The 26,413-nt window shown below is 33.8% G+C and overlaps 1 protein-coding gene across 2 annotated transcripts; it reads right to left on the bottom strand.

Annotated features, from left to right (window-relative positions):
• Positions 1–14,958: 14,958 nt before the first annotated feature.
• LOC136227998 (uncharacterized) lies at positions 14,959–20,119 on the bottom strand. 2 transcript variants are annotated; one of them, XM_066016827.1, is made up of 3 exons: positions 19,918–20,119; positions 18,884–19,162; positions 14,959–15,235 (listed from the first exon to the last, which is right to left on the bottom strand). In XM_066016827.1, exons 1-2 carry the CDS (start codon positions 20,003–20,005, stop codon positions 18,921–18,923), a joined length of 330 nt encoding a protein of 109 aa, XP_065872899.1. In that variant the 5' UTR covers positions 20,006–20,119; the 3' UTR covers positions 14,959–15,235; positions 18,884–18,920. The 2 variants fall into 2 exon arrangements, with proteins under 2 accessions (XP_065872899.1, XP_065872898.1); XM_066016826.1 differs by having other exon boundaries at positions 14,959–15,216; positions 19,918–20,118.
• Positions 20,120–26,413: the final 6,294 nt, after the last annotated feature.

Genomic DNA, 26,413 nt, shown 5'->3' with positions numbered 1-26,413 from the left:
TCATCATCATGTGATAAATGTGAAATTGTGATGGCATATTGTAGTTGATGTAGTATCTAATAGCTTTTTGTGGCAACAAAAGAGACAACACCATTTCTTTCTTTCTTTAGTTGTTGTGTAGCATTTAATAGATGGAGGTTTGAGAATCTCATACAGGGACAAAAGCAGAAGTTGACATCAAATGTGCTTTTATGACCTATTACAACTTGCTCAATCTTATGGTTGAAAATCAATCAATTTTTTAATTATCATGTGGTTAAAAGTTGGGGAGAGTTTCCTGCTGAGTGATTTATGGAGGTGAGACTTGAGATAAGATAGAAAATGATCAGAGTGTTGCACTCCTTAGGTTTTTAAGGATGATGGAGAGAAATAGAATGCAGATGATATTTTGATTGTGTTAGATCGCCTTTACTTCTTATTTATAAGATTTGGAGAGCGAAGCACGGGCTTCTTTGTCTTAGTTGATATTCTGGACACGTGTAAAGGTAAGATTGAAAGTATTTTATCAAATGAGATTATATGGATTGACACGTGTACTACTACAGTGTCGAATAAAGTGGAATGATCACTTTTAAACCTCAGATTTCTAATTTCATTTTATTGGTTCATGTGGCGCATTTAGTTTAAATTTTTCCGTCGTTATTTGAAGCAAAGTATTGAAGCGAAGCATGTTATTGCTAAATGTTATCAAATAACTGTCTTTAGAAACTTCTTAAAAAAACTGTCTTTGAAAAAAAATCAAGGTTTCAAAGCAATATAACTGTCTTTAGAAACTTCTTAAAAAAACTGTCTTTGAAAAAAAATCAAGGTTTCAAAGCAATAGAAAAAAGTAATTAATTTATTAGTCTCTATATTTTGATAAAATTCACTGTTTAGTTTCTATATTTTTAAAAACACACGATAAGGTCTCTAACCTTTTTTTCAGTGAACTGTTTAGTCATTCCGTCTGTTTGTTAGATTTTTTACCGTTTATGACTTTGGAAATGACTAAATTATCCTTTACTATTTACCTTCAAACTTCAGAAGAGAAAATCCAATTTAGAAGAAGAAGCTATTTGTATGGAGAACAAGAAAAAGAACAGACCCAATGTTTACGAATTTAAACGATTAAGAAGAAAATCAAGAAGAAGAACACTCAAAGTTGATTTCAAATGCATTAGAGTTTAACGGAAAAGAAAATAAAGGAAAAGAAGAATGCAAATTCAAATTGACTAACAGAATCTTCATGAAAGTCTAACGGTAGGGACAAAACAATTCACCGGAAAAAACGTTAGGAACTAAACATTTCATCAAGAAAAAGTTAGGGACTTTACCGTATGTTTTTGAAAATACAGGAAACAATGTGTTTTATCAAAATATAAAGACTAATAAATTAATTACCTAAAAAAATCAAGTTTTAGTGAAGGTTTTCTTCAAGAAAGATATTTTTCAAGGAAGATATTTTCTGGAAGATTTATTATTATTATTATTATTATTATAAGTAAATAAGTCAAAGTTATAATTAATGAAAAGTATTTTATAATCAGGTTTCTTAGAAAGATATTCTTCTGGAAGATTTTATTATTATTGTTTATTTTACATAAACATGTCAAAGTTATAGTGAATGAAAAATATTCTGAAAACGAGAAAATATTTTATGGTGATAGGATTAAGAAATTACTTTTTACCAATAAATAAAATAAAAATAATAAATATTGAAACTTTTAGATTTTTCTTATTAAATTCTTTTAACCATTGAATGAAAATAAACTCATCTGTATATATTCAAGTCAAGTAATAAATGTATTTCACAAGTTTCTGACTATGTGAAAGCCTCTAAGAACCATGGTTTCGGACTATTTGGATAAAGTGGCATCCCCTGATTAAGGCTGGATCAAATTGAATACTGCTGGAGCCTCAAAGGTTAACCTGGGGTTGATTTTGGCCGGTGGTCTAATGCGGAATGCTAATAGCATGTGGATAGGAGGTTTTGTTGTGAATACAGGGGTTGGTAATGTCTTCCTTCTGTGTGGCTTACTTTTTGGATTCAAACTTGTCTGGGATAAAATTATAGGAAGGTTTTAGTTGAGATGGATTCTCGTCTGGTTATAAGTTTCATGACACGAAGAAATGTCGTAACTCATCCGTATTCATGGCTTATCAAAGGGTGCCAACAGCTGCGAGACCGCGATTGGGAGATTATCTTTCAACATACGTATAGAGAAGGTAAACGCGCTGCTGACTGGATGGCAAATTTCGCAGGGTCCTTTCCCTTGGAACATCACACGAGTGTGGTGCGCCTCCTGCAGACCTCCTCGACATCCTTCATGAAGACCGTTGTGGTTCTGCTTTAAGTAGAATCGTTCATCTTTAGTCTTTCTTTTTGCTTCTGAACGACTGTCCTCCTTTATATAAAAAAAAAGTATTTTGCATTTTTTCGATAAATTACGTTATGTGAAATAAATGGAGCCTTGGTAAAAGTAATAGACAAAAAGTATATATCCTTAAAATTTTTCATCAACCCCCCTTATAGCATGTCACTAATTCTCACCTAATATTTACCTCTCTTCTCATTATTTACTATATAATTAAAATAAATAAATTTATAAAGTGATAGAAGTGCAATCTTCCCTTTATTTTTATCCAATATCTTCTTGTAAATTTTTCATATTCTTCATTGTAGAACCAAATTTATATTTTTTTAGAAAGATGTTATCAAATGAAGAATTTTTAGCAGGGCAAAATTTAGAAAATGAGTGAAATTGAGTAAAAACGATTTACAATTCAGAATTTTTCTCATACCTTTAAACAACATATAATTCAGAATGGGGGAGTATTTTACATCTCGAAATAAGATTTTTACAATTTTCCTATAGCCACATTATACATATAAAAAAAACTGCTTTAAATTGTAAAAAATACTAATTTCGAACACATGTAAAATAAATAACATTATGTTAATCGAGTTTTATGTTCAAAACTAACTTTTTTTTCATTAAGGGCTTAATGTGATAAAATAAAAAAGATCAAAGACTTAGGGCGCGTTTGACATTGCTTTCCCAGCTAAAAGCAGCGTTTAGTAAAGCAAAACTACTTTCCTTAAAAGTTGAGAAATATGTTTTTAGGAAAAGTTACAATTTGTAACATAATATGAAGATAGAAAAGGTATTAGGTTCAAAGAATTCCCTCAATTAGGGTTGAACATAAAACTTTTTATATATAGTGGAATACATGAGTTAGAGTTTAACTATGATTAATAATATGTAGTATAGAAAAATATAAACACTAGTTATTATCATAATAGGTATGATAAAAAAAACCTAAATAAGCCTAATAGTTATCCGTTAATACTTGAGGATTAGTAAGAGATAATTAAGAATAATTATCTCTAACACCCCCTTCAAGTCGATGATGAGCGCAAACTAAAAGGCGAGAGCAAAGCATTGTGAACCGAGCACTTGCAAGCGGCTTGGTTAAGATATCCACAACTTGATCATCAGTCGGAATAAAGTGGACGCTGAGAAAACCACACTGAACTTGTTCACAAACAAAATGATAATCAAGCGCAATATGTTCTGTTCGAGCATGAAACACTGGATTGGAGGTGAGGTAGATAACCTTAACATTATCACACCAAAGTTGAACATGTGTCGGAAGTGGAAATCCCAAGTTCGAGAGTATAGACCGAAGCTAGAGAAGTTTAGCTGTAGCGTTGGCAATAACCTTGTACTCACTTTCAGTAGAGAATCGAGTAATCATAGGTTGTTTGCAACTCTACAATGAAACAATGCTCATGTCAAGGTAGACACATAATGCTCACGTCAATCTTCTGTCATTAGAACACCCACCCCAATCACTATCAAAATAATAATGAATATGATCAATAGGTTTAGAAGACATGACTATCCCAAAATCGGGTGTGCCCCTAAATATAACAGAGAATCCGTTTGACACTCCCACAATGCTTCTGTATTTATCATTAGAGGCCAAACTGGTGCCAAGATCCTTAGAGAGTGTTGGCGTAGTAGCCATCGGTGTCAATGTGGGTTTAGAGTCAACCATTTTAACCATAACAAGAATGTCAGCCACATACTTGGCTTGACACATATGAATGCCTTCATTCGCATAAGAAATCTCAATACCCAGAAAATAGTATGCCTTGCCTAGATTGCAAATTGGGAATTCCCATTAATGGAGGCAATGGTGCTGATAATATGAGCAGGGATATTGCCAGTGATGATGATATCATCCATATAACAAAGTATATAGGTCTTCTTAGTTCCCCTACGTCGTATGAATAAAGAGTTACTAGCCTGCGACATCCTGAAACCAAGAGAAATTAAGAAGGTCCGAAGATGGGTGAACCATTCACGTGGTGTCTGTTTTAATCCATATAGACTTTATTTTAGAAGACAAGCATGTTCTGGTTTTTCATGATCCTTAAAACCACGTGGTTGTTCCATAAATATGGTTTCTGACAAATTACTATGGAGAAAAGCATTTGATACATCAAGTTGATTGATGAACCATCCATTTACTGCAGCAGTAGCAAATAGCGATATGATAATTGTAGCCTTAACCACATGACTGAATGTCTCTTTGTAATCAATTCCTGATTGTTGAGTGAATCTACATGCCACAAGACAAGCCTTATGTCTCTTAATTGTCCTATTAGACTTCTTCTTTATTCGAAATAGCCAATGAGAAGTAAGGACATGCCGATGTTGAGGATGAGGAACTAACTGTTGGGTGCCATTATCAAGAAGTGCTTTAATTTCTTTAGACATGGCCTTGCACCATTATGGAAGTTTGTTAGACTTGTTGAAGCATGTGGGGTCAACTGTGCCACTGGAATAAGTGGCAAGAAGAGCCTCAAAACGCCCTCTTAAATTCAAAGTGGATTGATGGAGCTGTATGCTATGCTGACAAACTAGGGTACCTGAAACTTTAGATGTTAAATAAGACAGTGAACCAACTGTAGGTACGGGAGCGATAGGCTGAGTTAACACAACATCATGTGATATAGGAGACGACAGAGTAGGCAACAGTTGTGAAGGAGAAGTATTCAGTGTTTGGCATAATTGGTGATGGCATAGGTGAAAAATTAGGAGATGATTACCGGATCGGAACCAGAAGGTCAATGGTCGTGCTATCAGAATCTGAGTTGGTATCGAGATTAGCAGAACTAAAGTGGAAACCATATATGTAATAGGGTTTGAAGAAGAAGAACAATGGACTAGATTAGGAATTACCTGGATATGGTCCGAGTAAAGATGGTAGTTGACAAGATTTACTTTCCAATGGGATGCTGGGAGATAATATCGAGGAAGCCGGTAAGGAGGCAAGAAACACATCTTCACTGTATTGAACAAACTTGCAGATATAAAATCGACCAGTAGTAAAATCAAGACAAAGATCCCATAATGATAGGCATAAGGACCCAAATAAACACACAACTTGGACAGAAAATCAAATTTATGTTGATTATATAGTCGAAGAAGACGATAAATTCCACTTCCAAAGATATACAATGATGAATAATCGGGTTGTTTGTTATAGAAAATGAGGTATAGTGATTTATTTTTAAGAACTTTTATGGGTAGACGATTGATTAATCACATACTATGAAGCATAAAATAGTTCCAAAATTTCAATGGTAGAGATGCATTAGCTAATAAAGTAAGGCATGTATCAACTAAGTTCCTAATTTTTCTTTCTGCAATGTTGTTTTGAGCAAGAGTGTGAGGACACAATTTTATGCACAATGCCATTGATTCTAAGAAAGGGTTGTATTTTTGAAATTCAACCCCAAGATCAGAATAAAAGTTCTTAACTCTAACACTATACTGATTACAAATCATAGCATAGAAATCATGAAAAGTGGAAGCAACATCACTTTATTTTTTTAAGCAAAAGACCCGTCCAAAACGAGCGAATTCATCAACAATAGTCAAGAAATAACGGTGACCAACACATGATAAAATCGGAGCTGGGCCTCAAACATCCAAATGTAGATTTTCAAAAATAAAAGTACTAGATCGATTGATGGAAGGTAAAGATGATCCATCTAATTTTTCTAAAGGACAAAAAGAGCAGCAACTAACTAGTGCTGAAGAGGCTAACTTGTTTTCTTTGATAACTGTGCTGGCAGTATGATTCTGACAATGTCCAAGCCGTGCATACCACCTTTCAAAAGACGCAGTCTCTCCCACAAGTGCCTCCTTAAGGGTGGCTGGAAGCACATAAAGCCCATATTTACTCAGGCAGCATAACAGGAATTTCCCAATTATTTGGTCCATTATAAGAAAATGGTTAGGCTAGAATTCAAAGAAACAAGAATTATCACGAGAGAATTTTTAAATAGATAATAAAGATTTAGCAAGATTAGGAACAAGTAGAGTATCATTAATTTGAAGATTATTGATTTTAGAGTGTCCAAAATAAGAAAATTTCAAACCCTGACCATTTTCGAATTGAACAATGTCATAACCATGATAAGGGTACATGTGCTAAAGCTGAGCTGGATTTGCATTCATATGATTAGTAGCATTAGTGACAAGATACCAAGGTTGAGGAGGTCTAAAAAAATAGATTCTAAGATTGCTGCCATATAAGATGTGCCTGAGGACCAGGGCGAAAGTTCTATGTAGTATAACCTTTTGGAAATTTGCATTTATCAGCCTAGTGGTTGAGATCGCTATAATTGAAGCACTTACCACCCCTTCTCTTTTTCTATTTGTCTATGAGGTTCAAACGGTCCAACGGTAGAAACATTAGCTTCATGAATAATAGATGCATCAGTAGTAGAGGCCATTAGGTCATATTTCCTGGTGGTATGAAGTAGGCCCTCAATAGTTTTCAAACTATTTAGTAGTTCATAGTAGTAAATGTTGGTGCCTCTTTGAGTGATGAGATTTTGAATGGTATATCGAAATTCCTCACCAAGGTTTTTGAACAGCAGAGCACGTAACAGATGCATCAGATAAGGGTAACCAGAGGCAATAATATCATCTAGAATACACTTTAATTTTGCATATATGCACTAATAGACAATTCATGATGTTCTATGTCATACAACTCAAGACTTAACTGAAATTGCTTAGTTCCCAAGATAGTACCATAAGTTCACTCAAGAGCTACCCAAATATCATGTGAAAGACTGAAGCATGTGATTAAAGGGTAAACCTCTTCAGTAATAGAGTTCAGGAGCAAAGTCATAACAATGTTTTCTAAATCATCCAAAGCAATAAAAGAGGGGTTTAGAAGCAAATCCTCATCAGACGTCATATACCCAAAACGAGAAACATGTTTTGGAGGCGAGGACTAATGCTAGTAATATGGTCAAAATAATGATGAGATTTTAATATGGATTCAGCTACCATTCTCTATGCCTTATAATTGTGAGGAGTTAATTTAATGTTAATTGTAATATTAATCGGAGGAGCTTGGGGTAAAGCAAAAAAAAAAAGATGCAACAGGACCTGAATAAACAAGATTTATAGTATGTGATGGATGAAATGGATAAGGTTGTGATGGAATAGGATTAGATTGAACTTGTGTAGGAGGAATATGATAATGATTACTAACCATATTTGAAAATAAAGTAGCAGAGGCATATGGATTTTGGATAGACTGAAGTTGAGAACTATGATAAGATGGGGGCAGACCAAAATCTAGTCGTATTTGATTTGGAAGGATCCTGTCTGTCGGATTTGGAAATAAGAATGAACCTAACTAATGCGATAGGTTGGAGGAGACGTTGATAGACCGGGCAACATCATCTGTAAAGGTTTGATCTTTAGAGATGAACAAACCCGGCTGAATGTATCGGTTGCCTGCTGCCACAATCAGTCGGACATTAGCGCCTACCGTGTTCCGCTTTACAAAGATAATAGACGTAAGCAGCTGCTGCTAGAGGTCGGGGATAAAACCTGGCGATCGAACGATAGAACCAACAACAACATCGTGGAAGGAAGAGGAAGTTGTGGCCGCGCCTGGTCGCATATGAGTAGTGTTTGCTGCAGCAGCATAGGTAGAATGAAACAGAGAATCAAAACCCCACCCCGAAGATGGTTGGAGGAAGGAGGCGAATTCAGTTACGTAGGTGAAGGAAGGAGGACTGGTAGACCTAGTACCTGCGGAGGCCGGATTGTATAAGGTTGATGCGGGTTGGTCAGGCGAGGAGGAAAAAGCAGACGTTGTAGCAACTGATACCATGTTGAACGTATATGAAGATAGAAAAGGTATTAGGTTTAAAGGATCCCCTCAACTAGGGTTTAGCATAAAGCTTTGTATATATATAGTGGAATACATAAGTTGGAGTTTAACTAGGATTAATAATATGTAGTATAGACAAATATAAACACTAGTTATTATCATAATATGTATGATAAATAACTCTAAATAATCCTAATAGTTATCCGTTAGTATTTGAAGAGTTGACTCTAAATAATCCTAATAGTTATCCGTTAGTATTTGAGGAGTTGTAAGAGATAATTAAGAATAATTATCTCTAACAGTCACAACTTATTAAGAAAGCTAATATTAATTTTTTTATATATAAAAATGATCATAACTTTCAATATAACATAATATTTTTTTTATTTCTTGACTTTTAGAACTTTTATTATATTTTTTACTAAACACTTGTTAGCTTTTTCTCACAATACTTTTCCTAACAGCAGGTTCTGTTGGCCACAACAATACTAAACTGACACTTAATAAGCTAAAAAAAAATCAGAATTTTATGATGCTTTTTGCCAAACCAACAACACAGAGGATGCAATAATTGCAATTATCCAAAACCACCAAATTTTAAAAATACTAATTATAGGTCTACATATTGCAAGTAGGTATAAGTTACAAAATGTCCTATCTTTATGGAAAGAATAATCTTAAGAGTATATTCGAGACTCATTTGTTGGGATTTTAATTTAACATTTGAGAAGTGAGAGTTAAAAACCAATTTTAGCATCCTCATGGTGGCTTCTCAAATCACTAAGAGTCTTCCTCCGTTTCTCTTTATTGAGGAGCCTCCCTCCACTCTTATTAGTGACTCCTCAAATTATTTTTTATCATAATTTATTATTGAGCAATATCTGTCCTCTCACTATTGGTAAATATAACAATATATTACAAATTTTAATGATAAAAAAATAAATAAGGAGTGAGTATGGAGAGTATTATTGGAGATTACATATATTAGTCACTCTTTAAATCACTAAGATTCAACTGTTTATATTATTATTGGAGAGTGGATTAAGAGTCTATTGGAGATGCTCTAACATCATAAAGTTAATAAGTTAATGATAACAACCCAAAGGATTCTTTCTAGAGTGAGGAATAAGGACAAATTAATAGAAATAACGACAAATAGTTATTCCTTCTAGAAGAGATATTAATGACGATTAACGCATGATTAATATAAAATTAAGGATAATTAATGCAAGGGTGAATATATAATAATGAAGAAAAAGAAAGGAGTCTCTAGCATTATGCCTCGCCACGTGGACCGTGATGAGGCACGCCATAACAAGATACGTCCAATGAGAGCGGGTAAAAGAGACCCGCCATAATTCTCAATGAGAGCGTACATACGCCTCGACGGTTCTAAGAACACCAAAAGACGCCTTTATAAGCATACATAAATGGGAATAAATACATTAAAATGACAATTAATAGCCATTAATGGTAGTAATGACATGACTGTTCGAATACACCATCAGTAATCCCAAAGGTTATAAAAACCTATATAAATACCCCACTCTGAGGTATTCTAAGTATCCTTACTGATTCTCCTAAAACTCTTGTCAATTATTCTTATTATTCTCAAATAATATACTGACTTTAATATCAGAGTGTCCCTCGCTGATCCCAACGACACTTCACTGGGTAGAGCTTCAATGAAGTTTATTTTTTCCAAATATCATTGGTGCGGTGAACATGGAACTCTAACAAATAAAAGATCACCAAAATCTTGATTGTATAGAGTTTCTCAATGAACAAAACAACAGAGTTAACAAAGTAAAAAATCTGACCTCAAACCTTGGCTCTATCAGTATCAAAAGAATATACTCAAAGATAGGGTTCTCTATTGATCGGTGGGGGTCATTCCTTTAAGTTCATCTGTTTCAATTATAAACAATCGGCGGGTGTATGGGGATTGTGGATCCTTTTTAGCTGACTTTATCTGGTGTATGTCCCCTTTGGATGATGTATCTCTCTTTAAGCCAAAGAGGTTACCAAAATTAATCAGAAATTTTTATGATAAACAAGACAAGTTTCTTTCCCTTTTTTGTTCCATTTTATTTAAAGAAATTTGAAGTTCACTACCCTTGTGAAATGCTATGAATATCATATATGTTATTATGATATATCTAACAAACGGTGAAAGATAAAGTCATAGAGATGGGTCAATATTAAATCTTGCATGCTCAATACACATCACATTTTTATGCATGACAAGTGTAATAGGTCATTATCATTGATTTAGAACAAAATGCATGTATAAGACTCGTAAGCTATTTTATAAAAAAAAAACATCCATTCAAGGTTATCATGTCATTCGATACCAAAGTAACATAAAGGGGCTCGGCTAATTGCAGATGATCTGGGAATGATCATTTTTGTGAATAAACATGCATATAATTATTAAAGTCATTATAGTATGAATTACCAAATTTGGTAAACAAAACTTTCAAGTCCTGAGCTAACTACAAAAAGGGTGCAAGTGTCAGTTTCGCATGAGAACATTAATTTATACAAGATTTTTAGGAGATACATAAAGTTACTTAATAATCTTTGAATGTCATTAATGCATAGATGTACAATATTGGTTACAAGTAAAAAGTAATTGTGTAAAATATTTTACCCAATATAAAAATTCATAATTTTCATGATGTTAAAAATAAATATATTATCTTGGATAATAATGTGCATTGAAATAAAAAAAAAACATTGTTTTTGAAACATTGTCATTATGGTTATTTAATAAAAATTCATTATGAAAATAATATTTATGTGCAATAATAACCGTATATGTGGTATTATTAAAAAAATCACAATTAAAGTTCTATTATGAGTTATCTTGACATAAAATATTTAATCGGTTTTACCTTTTGACTAAGCTCATTCTAGAGTCTAGAACCGATGCAAAGAAATTGCTAAGTTGATTCCAAGACGAGTTAAAAACTCTATAAAGAGTCATCACAACAAACTCAATATTTGCCAACGTGGCCAATGCAAGCAAACAGAGTCTTCCGCCATGAAGTTTGTTCCATGGATCAAGCCATTGATCCCCAAAGTAAGTAAATATAGCTTTTATGACTTATAACAAACTTTTGATATTGGATAGGGTATGCCCCACTTCTAGAGTTGTTTCAGTACTTACTCACAAGTATAAGGGAATCGCTAATACTACAACCAGCGCCAAACACTGGCATAAAAAATAAAACCCGATGTGGCGAATAGAAAGCTTGATGTGGTGAATGAAAAGTAAAGCCCGATGTGGCGAAAAAAAGCCCGATGTAGCGACTGAAAAAATAAATCCCGATGCGGCAAATGAAAATAAAGCCTATTGAATGGTGAATGGCGAAAAGAGCACTAAGTAAAGTCTATTAAACGGGGAATGGTGAAAAGAGCGCCTAATAAAGCCTATTGAACAATAAAACGACGAAAAGAACGCCTAAATAAAGCCTATTGAACGATAAATGTCAAAAAGAGTGCCTAAATAAAGCCTATTGAATGGCAAACGACAAAAAGAGCGCCTAAATAAAACCTATTGAAAGGCGAATGGCGAAAAAAGCGCCTAAATAAAGCCTATTGAAAGGCAAATGGCAAAAAGATCGCCTAAATAAAGCCCTACGCGTCGAATGCCTAGATGACAAAAATAAAGCCCTACGCAACGAATTCCAAGATGGCAAAAATAAAGCCCTACCCGACGAATGTTTAGATGGCAAAAATAAAGCCCTACATGGCAAATGGCAAAAAGAACGCCTAGAAATAACGCAAAAAATACCAGAAATGGCACAAAGAACTCCTAGATAAAGCCTATTGAATGGAGAATACCATGAATGGCGAAAAGAATGTCTAGATGGCAAAAATAAGGCCCTAAAATGCCTAGATGGCACAAATAAAACCCTACGTGGCGAATTCCTAGATGGAAAAATAATGAAAAGTGAAAATTTTCATAAAGAAGAGATACTTTGAAGAATGAATAAAGTCTAGAATGGCGAATACAAAGCGTATGCTAAAAGCAATAACTGTGGATATAAGGCTGGCCATTCATTTATATCCTTGAATGGAAACTTACGCCATGCAAAATTGAATTGCGAATGGAAAAGGAAATTTTCATAAAATCAAAGTAAAGACGCTTTGGAAAATGAGTAAATGCTAGAAAGGCTAGTGCCTAGAGTGCCAAAACCCTAGAAAGACGAACAAAACTCGAAATGGGGAACAAAGCCTAATGGCGGATATCTAAAATAATGGTAGACCTACGTGGCTTTGATTCCCCAAAAATTTATGGGGTACGTAGGAAGCTTGATAAGTAAGAAATTACAAAGTCCAAGCCAAAAAGATTGGTATATTTTGATAAGTCAAGAAAGGAGAGTTCTTTGAGTTAGACTCCCAAGCACTTTCATTGACTTACAGAACATAATAAGACGTTTCGTGTTAAGCATGATATTTAGAGAAACATGAAAGCTTAAATGACGTGTCTCATTCCTACTAGTCTGGGAAAATATGTTTAAATAAAAAAGCATTAAATGCAAGACACGATTAATGGACAGCCCTAAAAAGTTTTTTTTTTTACTTTTAAGGGGGTTTCGGATGGCAACCCAAATGATTCTTTTTAGAGTGAGAAATAAGAGCAAATTAATAGAAATAATAACAAACTGGTATTCTTTCTAGAAGAGAGATTAATGACGATTAATAATGATTCGCCACGATTAATGTGAAATTAATGATAATTAATACATGTGTGAATATCCAACCGGCCATTAACAAATCCAATAAAACAACTTGTTAAATAAGACTTTCCAAATACATCCTCAAAAAGGATTATTTGCCAAAAATAGACTAGAACAAACTATTTATATTTTTTTAACATTTAAATTTATTATCAAATTTTTGTTTGTTTTAATATTAATATTTGTTATTATTATTAAATAATTAAATTAAACTGACAATAATATATGTTCACTGAATTCGATTTCACGTACAATTTTTTGGAGGTATTTGTTTTAACTTTTTTAGAACTGGTTTTAAGTTTTTACTCCGGCTTAAGGTGTTATTGAGCCCCTGACCTATTCAAAATTTTATCATATGACCCCTGACCTATTATTCAGTCACATTTGGCTCCTAAACTATCCCAATTGGTGAAATTTCACCCAATTTAGATGGATGTGACAAAACTGTTATCCCTCCCTCATATATAATGATATTTTGACATATGAGCTTAACGCGTCACACGTCTTGAAGTTTATTTGCTACATAAACTCTCTTATATGAAAATAATTAATTAGATTAAAAAAGAAAAACAAATAAAAACAAATCTCTAAACTCAAATTTATCAAATTTAAGTATTAAAATATCTTCACGTGCTAATAGAATAACAATTATGTTAAGTCTCTATTTAAATTGGGTGAAATTGCACCAATTAGGATAGATCAATGACCAAATGTGACTAAATAATAAGTTAGAGGCCAAATAACAAAATTTTAGATAGATTAAAGGCTAAATATTGGTTTAAGCCTTTTTACTCCACACGTAGTGTTTTATTAGATTTATAAAACCCAACTTTTAGTTTTTTTTTTTTTTATGGAGCTAATAGCTTTTGATGAAAAGTTATTTATTTGTATTTAATTGAGTTTGATAAAATTCTCTTTCTTATTCTACAACAATGCATTATAATTAGACATTTTACACACTAACCGCAACAATACATCACAATTTTACCAAATATTAATTACTTATAAGCTAATAACAAATAACTCACAATAATAGCAAACATGCATTTAACTGCACCAACAACTATCAACTAATATTTAATACATATGCATCCACATAATAACAAATCAACTAATATTTACAACTATCAACTAATATTTAATACATATGCATCTACATATGTATTAATACATATGCATCTACACAACAACAATCGAACCAAACAAGTACTTCAACACAAATAATCAAGAAAAATTATCTTAAATTCTTATAACTTGGATGATTATTCTTAAATTAATCAACTATAATTATAGTTACATACATTATTGCAAGTGAGCCAAGCTTCAAACCCGAGTATAAAAATACATGGTTTATTTCAATTTTGACTATTCTCTCCATTTAGACAAAGAGTCATTATCTTTAATCTATATCCACGTTAAACATAAAATAAAATAAAATAAACAATTTTGACTATTCTCTCCATTTAGACAAAGAATCCTTATCTTTAATCTATGACTGCATTAGACTTAGGACATAAAAAGAGTCATTATCTTTAATCTATAACATCCAATGGCTAAAATGCTTCCCAATATTAATAAAGCTAATCCTTGTAAACACCCGAAATGTTAAATCTTATCTTTGAACAGATCCTCAAGGTTTTTAGCAACCATAACAGGAAATGGAACCATGAAGGATAAGATCAAAGACAGTTAGAAAAGTAAACGTGTTTTAACATAGAAATTAGCTTATTCAGTTGACTGATTATCTTAGAAGTCATACCGAAACTGTTATCAATTCCGATAGAGGCTTGCCAGAGTCAAAATTGAACTCAATATAAACACAGAGATAACCAAAACCATACAAGTAAGCAATTAGCTTTTGTTGGCACATTACTTAGAGACTGGGATGCCTCCAGATCACACACAGGAGGTAAAGATACATACTCTTGTTGTTTCCACAAATAAGAACTATTTTCTATTCAAGAATTCTCAGTCAAAACTTTCGATTCTTACACACCACCGACGTATACCAGAATGAAGAATTCATTTTTTACAAGCTGGAAAGTTTGTCCTTCATACATTGGATACAAACTAGTATCCTTATCTTTCTCTACACGCTCAAAGAATTCAGATTTCTGAAACGTTTTAATCTGGACAATTCATTGCTAATATTACAACACTATATATTCGAGAAAACTCTAACCTCAATACCCAGGTTCGCCAAATGTCAAACAACGTGGCCGTTGGAGGAAGAATTTCTCCCAATAATAAATTCTGTTTTTCGTCTCAGGGCCTGCACATCATGACCAGAACTGGAAATAATGTAAATTGCATACAAGGAAAAATTAACCTCGCAAAATGTTTAAGTATCCCTTAACTCTATACTAGAATGGAAGACATACCAATCATGTTTAAGTGTAAGATGAGTATAACTAAGATTCATGTCATGTAATTAGAACATGATGCTATGAATAGAACATGTAATAGCAAATGCTTGCCAAGTATATATGATCATTGATAAGTATAAGATTTTCGTACGTATCTTTGCTTTCTTTTATCCGGATTGGACATAAGGAACAAGAAATAAGAGCAAACCATATATAAACACCCAGTATCAATACTTGAACAGCATTAAGCTTGCATATGAAAAAAACAACAAGAATCAGAGGCTAAATGTTGTGGGGAAAAGTGATTGATGTATAGAATCGGTTGCTCAATCTAATAGGAAAGAAGACAGATGGAGAAGGAGCACTACAAGAGAAACAGCAGTGCACATTGACTACCTACTACTAGCAACACCAGTAAAGCAGATACATATTGAGCTCTCCTTTTTAGTTACATAAACATTAGGGATGGGCAAAAAAACATTAGGACAGATTTACTGAACCTTCGAAAGAATGTCCAAGTATTTTTTATTTTATCTCTGTCAAGCCCCATTTATGATCCTAATTGCACTCCAAACTGTATAACTTTTTACACATAAGACTAAATATCTGAAATGCAAAGTTTACATAAGCCGACATCTCCAAAATGACCCAACATCGAATAGCCTAAGATTAAACTAATAGCTATGATATTATCATGCTCTAAAAAAGGGCAGCCCGGTGCACTACATGTCCCCGTTAAGCGAGGGTCCGGGGAAGGGTCCCACCACAAGGGTGTACTGGGGTAAGCCTTCCCCTGCCAATTTTTTTGGCAAGAGGCCGCTCCTAAGACTCGAACCCGTGACCTCACGGTCACACGACAACAACGTTTATCATGCTCTAATTTCAAATAAAAGGTCTTTTAACAAAATGCATGAAGATTCACCAAAGGCATGTAAATATTATATGAGGAATTTACATTGAAGATCAAGTTTCATTTTAATTTTACAACTAAAGCAGTTAATTTTCTTTTTCCTATCAATAAATCCATTTTTATTAATAATATTATCAGTAGCCCATATTTTATTCTTCTTTTGTCAACTTTATCAGTTTCTCTCGCTCACTCCATCTTTCCTTCTTACAATTTTCTTTTCTCCTCTGTGTGCACCAACATTAATGAGGAAATTCTTCAAAGAAAATGCATGTTCAAAGTTTTTTTTTTTTCATTTTGTTCAGAAATGTTTATCAGTTTTAAAAAGGATCAATTTAAGCTTTAATTGTAGTTTCGAATGTTTTTTTCCCTGCTTTTTTTTTCTTCTATATACATATTCAGTTTTATGAATATTCAGTGTCTTTTTTAGTTCTTACTTATAATTTTCCTCCCAATTTAGTTCTTTCTATTGTTTACACCTGCAATATTTTGTTTAAAATTCCAGAAAGTAAAGTTTTTTAGTTATTGAAAACAAAACAGAGGACAAATTTATATGAATTGCAGCATCGATCCGATTTGCAATATCAAGTCGACATACATATGAATCTGGAATTAAATAGAAGCCATTAAAGCATGAGGATCAAAAAGTCTCAGAAAGAAAAAATGAATGGGTTTGAAAGAAATAATGTTTTCGGTTTCTTTTCCAAAGTGGAAGTTGCATTGCAGTTATCGTTTTCACATTGGAAGTTGCAGTTTCCTTTTATTTGACATTTTGAGTATAAGTTTAGGGTGGTATGATATAATAAGAATTAATTGCATTAGTGTGAGTTGTATGTATTTATTTCAAATAATTGTGATGTTTATGTAACTAACCCATATTATATACAGTATGGAAAGTGATGAAGAAAGAAAGAAAAAAGAACATCCAAGAATCATCTATTGGATGCTATTCATAAATCATGCATGAGAGGTAGGATTATAAAGGGGCGGGGTAAGGTTGGCTTGAATGGTTAAGGGTCTCCGTCATTTAAGCTAGAGATCTCGAGTTCAAGTCCTAATTTACGCAAAAATAAAATAAAAAAAATAAAAATAAAAACTTTAATTGGAAGAGGATCCATCTAAAGGGTGCATGTGAGCCTCGAACCAAGTAATCAAACAAATTATTTAAAATAAAAATAAAAATAAATAAAGGGGCAAGGTTGGGTGGGGAGAGGATTTCATCGAAGATTCTCCACCCCTATCATCAGGGGGGATCCCCAACCGGGACTGGAAATCATTGCCATATTGACAACCCTAATATTAAATATTCATCAGCAATGTCTTTGCATTAGGTCCATTTTTCTCTTTTTCTTTTCACTGTTCAATGCAGAGTGGAAAAGAAAAAGAAAAACAAAGGAAAATGAAACAAATCAAGTTGCTAAATAGTTACCATCTATCCGTTCCGTTAATACAGAAAACTAGTTAGATGACTAGAGAACTTGACAAGCTCACAAGTGCAAGTTGCCTCTACACATGCACTCAGGTGTTAGGTTTCTAACTCATTTAAATAGTTACCATCTAACCTTTCTGTGAATATAGACAACTAAGTTAGATGACTCTTGCCCCCTGCCACAAGACAACAAGTTGTGACATGCATTTCTACATTTCACCTTTTATTCATTTAATTTAGGTGATAACTCATTTTTCTTTTCGTAAGAGAGCCCAAATGCTAAAAGAGAACAGTAGGTTAGGCAAAAATAAGCAACCATTTTAATTTCTTACTCTCGCCATAGAAGTTATAAAACCATTATAATAGTGGCAGGGGACACTTAACTCCTCACTCCTCACTCCTTCACCTCGAGGAGTAAAGAGGTCTAAAGACCCATAACAAGACTTCCCCGTTAAAACCCATATCTAATATTCAACATGCTCCAAGAAAATAATGATTTCTACTGTAATTTAAACCCTGATTTCGTTCAACGATACAGTGAAGAGGATTTCAAGCCCTTCCATAAGTAGACTTCTTTGTTTTGCAAAGCTCTGTAAATTTGTTCATTCAAAGGTAGGTTTTCACTTTAAAACAATGGATCATTACTGGTAATATAAAATTTCAGATCTTGTTAATTGATTAAAAAGAATGTTCAGAAAGTGATCTCCATCTCCATCCAGATATACAGAACTCAAGTAAAAAGATGAAGGATCCACTTCATAATTTCACATACAAGACTCACTAGGTGGAAATTATGTGCTTTCTGATAAGAGACCATCTCTCCCCCAGCCCCTAAAGAAAGCATAGTGGATTGCACTCAACTAATATCTGTTTCACAAGGGCAAAATGTAGAACACCCGGAAGAAGGAAAAAAAAAAGACGCTTAATTTACAAAGAATGCAATGGGGTCCAAAGAAATGCATAAAATATTGTCTAAGATTTCTAACTTGAGATTGTTACAATTATGAAAGATTAACCACTACCCATGATAAAACATGACAAAAAAACAAAAATTGTAATTTTTACCTAATTGAAAAACTTTCTAAGAGATCATGTTAATGAAATACAAGAGTATGCAAACTTGATAGATATAGACGAATAAAGTGAAAAATAATTCCAACAGGAACACAAAAAAATTAACATAGAACTCATAAATATCATTGATTAAGAACCAAAAGCATACAAAATATAGACATACCTCACTACAACGAATGGAATCTACAATAGTTAAAGGGTCAATCCCGAAGACCGAGTTCAACCTCAAGCTCATCATCCTCTTCGAACAACTTCAGAAGACGTGCATACTGCTCTTCTCTTTTCTTCTTTTGCCAAAACTTGAAAAGGAAAAACGAAAACAGCCCTACTGCAGCAATTGCAAGAAGTATAATGACAATCTTTGGCCCAGTCTTGCTACTAGAAGAACCATGTGCATTTGCTGTTGTGCCATTGCTGGAACTAGAATGGTCACCGGAAATACCTGAAAAATAACCAGATTAGTTATCAAAGATGCCACAAAGGATAGGAGACAAATCTGAAACAACACAACATGAAAAATAAGCGAGTTAACAGCAGAAAGTTTGAAACATCACCAACCAATCATGAAAGATTACATTTAATGCACACATCAAGTTCACTTGTTATGTTGGACTAATACCTTCCTACCAGCTACTAGAGAATAGCGGATTTAACATGGGTAGACTTAAACTAGGTGATTAGGATTCTCCTGTTTTATCTAAAAGAATCCATTTGAATGCTTCCACCAATTTATGCAACTACTGATATTGGACCAATGAGCCTTCCAACAATCATACATCACAAAACAGCGGATTTACCAGTTCAGGAGTTAAAATGTTGATTGGGATTATCACGTTTCATCTAAAAGAACCCATTTGATGGTTATGTTCTTACAACCTCGAGATCACAAGTTGCAAACGCAATCATGGCACTCCAATTAACACAAGAAGTCCAGAGAATTGGATAGTTTATGGTTCCTTCCAAAAGCCAAAATGGTAAATTTAAATCATTTAGTTTTCTGATTTCACCCAACTGCACACACAGTGCTCAGAATCTTATTACAAAGAGCAATTCAACAATAATAAGAGAAGGCATGAACAATTTCCCAATCTGGACAGCAGAAACAGAGAAAATCGCTCATTTAGATTCAGAAATATTATCAAAATAAACAGATCGGTAACATGATTCTATTAGGCGGAAGGGATCTAACAGACAAACCTGAAATAAATTGCAGAGAAATTGAAGTGAAAAACAATAATAAGAGATAACACGAACGCCAAGATCTGCCTCTTGGGAATCCACTCATCCCTCTTTCTTTCTCTAAGATTTTCTTCTCTCTCAAAAATTCTTCCTCCGTAGAGAGATCGCTGTCTTGTGCAACTTTAAGCTACCAGTTTCAAAAAAATTATGACAATATTAATATTTTGGGCCGTTGCCCCCTATGTTTCTATTTATAAGTGCTTCTTTTTATTTTATTTACATTCTTAGTTTTGTTTTTTTTTTGTTTTTTTGAAATAAACTCTTAGTTAGTTAGTTTTGTTTTTGTTTTATATTTTCATCTCCCTTTTTTTCTTAAAATATACTCCAAGATATTTATTCTTTTCTAGTAAAATATTTAGATTTCACTTGAACTAAAAATTAAATTAAAACTGAATGAAGTTTACTAACAAGTTTAATTGATTTCAGGTGTGTAATGTTTCTAAGCTTGAACATTTTTTTTTCTTTGTAAACCTCATATTTCATTTTATGTTATTATCGATGTAATCAGACTTAAATTTAGTTCAAATTAAATTTGATGCTAAATTTATTGATAAATAGTGAACCCTTATTCCTCCCTACGCTGTGTTGTCGGAGGCACTTTCCTCCTTTGAAAGTCGCAAATTATGAAGAATTGGATCAGATATCCACTAACAGTGAGATTAATGCACACTTTTTTTATACGAATTCATGAAAAGCTGTGGGTATATGGCTTCCAAGCTGGCTTTTATTAGAGGCATTAGGGGAGAGTTGGACCTGTTATTTGTGATCTAGTTCGGAAGTCCTTCATTACTGGTAAATTTGATCCTTGTATCGATAGAACCTCCGTTGATCCCCAAAAAGTCCAACCCTAAGACCTTCAGCGACTTATGGTCCATCAGTCTTTGCAACGTTTGTTATAAGATCATCACAAAATTTATCTCTAATAAACTGAATGTGATTATGTCTTACATAGTCCTCCCTCAACATACTAGCTTTATGGCACGCTGCAACATTATGATAACATCATTGTAGCCCAATAAGTGATTCACACTATGTGTATATAGAAATATAAGAAACGATGGATGGCTATCAAAGTCGACATTGAGAAAGCTTATGATAGACTTTGTTGGGATTTCATTAATGACACTCTCCAAAAAGTTGGGTTTCTTCCTAGTTTTATCAAGCTGGTCATGTTTTGTATTTCTTATTCCATTCAAATCCTCTGGAATAGTAAGATGCCTGAGACCTTCCTCCTATGTAAAGGCATTAGATAGGGAGATCTGCTTTCCCCCTACATCTTTGTTCTATGTATTGTTCACTCTATTGTGAAAAATTGCAATAGTACATGTTGTCAGTTGCTTTCTTTTGGTAATGAGTGCCTGAAGCTTAAGGCCCTGTTTGATAACTTAAATAATCACTTGATTTAATAGTTTAAGCGCTTATTTAACTGTAATTATTCAATCACTTAAAATGTTCAATTAAGTTAAAAATCACTTATTCTGATAAATCAAAATATCTAACTTAAAATTTTAAATTGAAGATTATCCATTAATATTTTTTATATTCAGTACTTATCTTTAGTATTTATCAAACAGTTATATCATTTAATACTTGCAATACTTGTAATATTCAACACTTAAAAATTAACCTGGGCTAATTTTTTCAGCACTTAATTTCCAGTTCTATCAAACAACATCTTAGGCCCATTTGTTTGGGAGAAAATATTGTGTTTTGAAAAATTTTATGCAAGGAAAATATTGTGCAGGAAAATAAAATATTTTCCTGTGTTTGGCAACAACATTGGAAAATATTTTCTTGTGGTTGGCTACAACACTGGAAAATATTTTTCAACCACTAAAAACGCGAAAAAACACACACAAAAACGTGAAATTTGTTAAAAACATAAAAAATGGAAAAATACGAAAATAAAAAAACATAGGTAAATTACAAAACTAGGCCAAATGGGAGACGCATTTACATATTTAACCCATTTACTCAATCTACTACATATCTAGACTGTTTTTGTGTGACTTTCCCATAATACCCTCAATATTTACGCCTGGTTGTCTTCCTCCCGTCTGACTTCGCAGAGGTTAGCATATATGCGAAGTCTGCGAAGCTAATATGCGAAGTCTGTGAAGCTAATATGTGAAGCCTGCGAAGCGAATGTTTGGTTTAGTTGATGATTTTAGTTAGCATATGCGAAGTCTGCGAAGCTAATGTTTGGTTTAGCTGATGATTTTAATTAGCATATGCGAAGCTTGCGAAACGAATGTTTGGTTTAGTTGATGATTTTAGTTAGCATATACGAAGTCTGCGAAGCGAATGTTTGGTTTAGTTGAACAAAAAATGGCAAACAACAACGGATTCTAACATTATCAAAATTTATAACAAGATTGTGGAGAATATCGGAGATGAAAGCCAAAGAAAATGAAGAATATCGATCGCCGAACGGAGAAACTGAGAAAACCGATGGGAGATGAAAAACAGAGAACCAATAGAATCAGAAAATTGAGAGAACAGCCACAACTTGAAGAGGAAGACCAGAAAGCCAGCAGTAAATCGCAATAGTAGAAAGAGAGCCGTAATACCAGAAAAAAATTCAAGAACAGTCGAACCAGGAACCACTGAAGCAGATGAGAATATATGACGGTGATATAAAAGAAACGATCGTTGTCTTAGTCGAGAATAGAGAGAGAGATAAGGAAAACGTGTTGAAGATCTTGCAGGTTAGATCCCTGTGGAATGAGGAGGAGGAGCTATTTTGGGTGAAGCCACAAAAATCGTGCATTTGGAAGAGAAAGGGGAAGGAGAAGATGAAAGATTGGGGTATTATGGGAAAGTCACATAAAACAATCTAGATATGTAGTAGGTTGAGTAAATGGGTTAAATATGTAAATGGGTCTCCCATTTGACCTAGTTTTGTAATTTTCCCAAAAAACATTAAAAACATGAAAACATAGAAAAAAAGTGAAAAACGCAAAAATGTGAAGAAAAATAATTAATGTTAAAAACACGAAAAAATGTTTTTTCACATTTTTGGCATTTTTTGTACGTTTTCTCGTGTTATTAACGTTATTGTTTTTCTTTTGCATTTTTTCTTCATTTTTTCGTGTTTTCACGTTTAGTTTTTCGGTTTTTCCATTTTTCACGTTTTCTTTTTTTTCGCGTTTTTTTATTTTTCGCATTTTGTTACTTTTTCGTGTCATTCAGGTTTTTCATGTTTTTCGTATTTTTCACGTTTTTGTGTTTTTGTGTTTTTTACGTTTTTGTGTTTAGTTTGCATTTTTCGTCTTTTCATGTGTATCACGTTTTTTACTTATTGTCACGTTTTGTGTTTTAGCATTTTTCGCGTTTTCATGTTTTTCGTATTTTTCACTTTTTCATATTTTTTGTATTTTTCACGTTTTTGTATAATTTGTGTTGTCTCACTTTTTCACATTGTTCATGTTTTGTGCTTTTTTAAGTGTTTGTTTTTTGTGTGTTTTTGTGTTTTTCACGTTTGTTCACCCTTTTCATGTTTTTGCAGGGTTTTTTTTAATATTCTCGTGTTTTGTAACGTTTTCACGTTATTCGTGTTTTTTCGTGTTTCATATTTTTGTATTTTTATATTTTTTAACGTTTTCCCAATTTTTCTCTAAACGCATATGTTTTGGGGAAAATGTTTTACCCTTTTGAAAATGGTAAAACATTTTCCCTTATTTCTTCATTCATTTTCCATTGACTCACCACTTATTTTCCTTTGACTTATTTTCATGCCCAAACAAACACTGAAAAATTGGAAAAATATTTTCCTGCAGCATATTTCCCCCCAAACAAACAGAGCCTTAGTCACCTTTTCTTTACAGAAGATCTCTTACTTTTCACTAAAGCCTCTCCTACCCAAGCCTAGTTGATCAAACATGTCCTTGATGAGTTCTGCAATGCTTCAAGGCATCAGGTTAACCAAGCTAAATCCAATATTTTCTTCTATAAGAACTTGTCAGCTGAGATTAGAAAAAAATTCTTGATATCCTTCTTTTCAACCCCATGTAAGACCTAGGGAAATACTTGGGAGTTCCTCTGCTCCATAATCGAATCAATAAAGGAACTTATCAGTATGTTCTTGATATGATCAACAGGAAATTATTGGGGTGGAATTTACGTTCTCTTTCTCGGATTGGAAGAATTACCATGGCCAAGTTTGTGCTCTCTATCGTACCGTTTTACTCAGTGCAAACTACTTTTTATGGAGAAAAACAGATATTTATAATTTTCATTTTGAATATTATTTGGATTGAATTTGGAGAGGATGAAGAATTGAATTTTTTTTCTATAGTTTTTTTTAATGAAGAATGAATGAATATTACTCAAAAATCAGCCATAAGGCTTACAAGTGTTAAGGGAATACCGTTGGTTACAATCGTGGAAGATGTATTTAATCCTAAATGAGCTGCTTCGTCAGCCACCCGATTATCATTTCTACGAACAAAATGAAAATTACATCTAGGAATTGTATTAGCTAGCATACAACAGTCCGCTAATATAGCTCCTAAACTAGAAAAATCATCTTCGCCTTCCTTGAGTAATGAATTGATAACTGTTTGCGCATCTCCCTCAACTACGACTAGTTGATCATCTCTCTCTTTTATCCAGCTAAGTGCTTCTCTACATGAGATGGCTTCTGCTATTGTCGAACCAATTATTCCGGCTGCGGATCCGTATCGTGCTGCTACGAAGTGTCCCTGTGCGTCTCTCAGTATTGCTCCAAAGCCAAAGCGATTTTCATTTATTCGAACAAAAACGTCAAAGTTCAGTTTAAGTCCTGCGGCCGGAGTTGTCCATCGACTTTTCGATGTATTCTTCTCCTCGACTGGTTGGTTTCAGAGTTGCATCTGTCTCCATGATTGAATGAAGTTTGCTGCGTGGGTTGCAATGTCTGCTGGTATTATCTGTCTCCTTTCCCAAACGGCTTGGTTCCTGCTGTACCAAATAAACCAGAGGATTGTGGCCCAGTGGCCTGCTACTTCTGGAGCTTCATTTATCAACGCTTCATGCCACCATTGCGGGAAGTTTACCTCGTCTTGATGTTGTACATCATTTGTCAATGTTGCGTGTTGCCATATTCTCAGCGTTACTAAACATTTCAGAAATAGGTGTGAAATTGATTCCGCTTCCTGCATAAACGAAGGGCATAAAATATTAACTTGAATCTGTCGAATTTGAAGATTGTCATTAGTTGGTAAGAAGTTCCAAGCTGCACGCCATAGGAAGTTTTTAACTTTTGAGGGGCAAGACATTTATCATAGCTTATTCCACGGAGTTCTGCATATCTCATTCGTGGGCTTTGGATGCTGAGCCGCCAAAGCTAATAAGCTGATTTAACGCTATAAGAGCCTCTTTTCTCCCACTGCCAACTTAATTGATCTTCAATTTCACGTATGGGTATTGGAATTCGCAGGATGTGCTGCTGATCTTCCCGTGAAAATAATTTAGCCAGTAAGTTAATATTCCAGCGACCATTTTGTATGAGTCTATCATTTGTCCATTCCTCTTGTTGTTCCATGGTCCTATTCGGTACTCCCATATCAGTATCAAGCCATTTATCTCGCCAAATGCGAGTTTTGTGTCCATCTCCAATCCGATTTCTAACTCCATCAGTTAACAACGCGCGACATTTATAGATACTAGCCCATATTACATTCGGATTACTGCCCAATCGTGCCTCTCTGAAGTCCGATTGTGGAAAATAACGGGCTTTAAAGATTTTTGAGACTAGACTTTTGGGTTGCGTGAAAAACCTCCATGCCTGTTTGCCTAGTAAGGCAAGGTTAAATTCCTGAAATATTCTAAAGTTTAATCCACCCTATAGTTTACGGACACAGAGATATTTCCACGCTTTCCACTTAACTCCGCGACCCCACCGACAACCATTCAGGATAATTTCTATTCTGTCGCATATTGTTTTGGGGAGGGAAAATACCTACATAACGTAGGATGGTAATGATTGGGCCACTGCTTTGATTAGTGTCTCTTTCTCGCCCTGCGATATTCTGTTGCTCTTCCATCCTTTCAATTTGTGTATGAGTCTGTTGATTACATAGGAGAAGGCAGTCGTGCGATTTCTTCCTATGGATGACGGCATGCCCAAACATATGTCTTGTGTATCGACTATCTGAACTCCTAGTCGTTGCGCCAATTCAGTCATTCTCTCATGTGGAACTTTTGAGCTAAACATAATTTTTGATTTTTTAAAGTTGATTTTTTTATCCCGAGGCTGTCTCATAGATTTGGAAAATATGTACATTCTTCAATTGTTGCCTGAAAGAAAAAATAGTTGTCATCTGCAAATAATAAGTGTGAAATAGTCGGGGTGACCCTACAAACTCGATAACCATGAATGTTTCCCAGCTCTTCCGCTCTTCTCATGAGTGAGGTTAGGACCTCCATACATAGTATAAAAAGATATGGAGAAAGTGGATCACCCTTTATAAGT

Source organism: Euphorbia lathyris, chromosome 4 (assembly GCF_963576675.1).
Source record: "Euphorbia lathyris chromosome 4, ddEupLath1.1, whole genome shotgun sequence".
Classification (NCBI taxonomy): Eukaryota; Viridiplantae; Streptophyta; class Magnoliopsida; order Malpighiales; family Euphorbiaceae; genus Euphorbia; species Euphorbia lathyris.
Note: the sequence above shows the minus strand (reverse complement) of the source record. Positions and strands in the feature narration are given on the sequence as shown.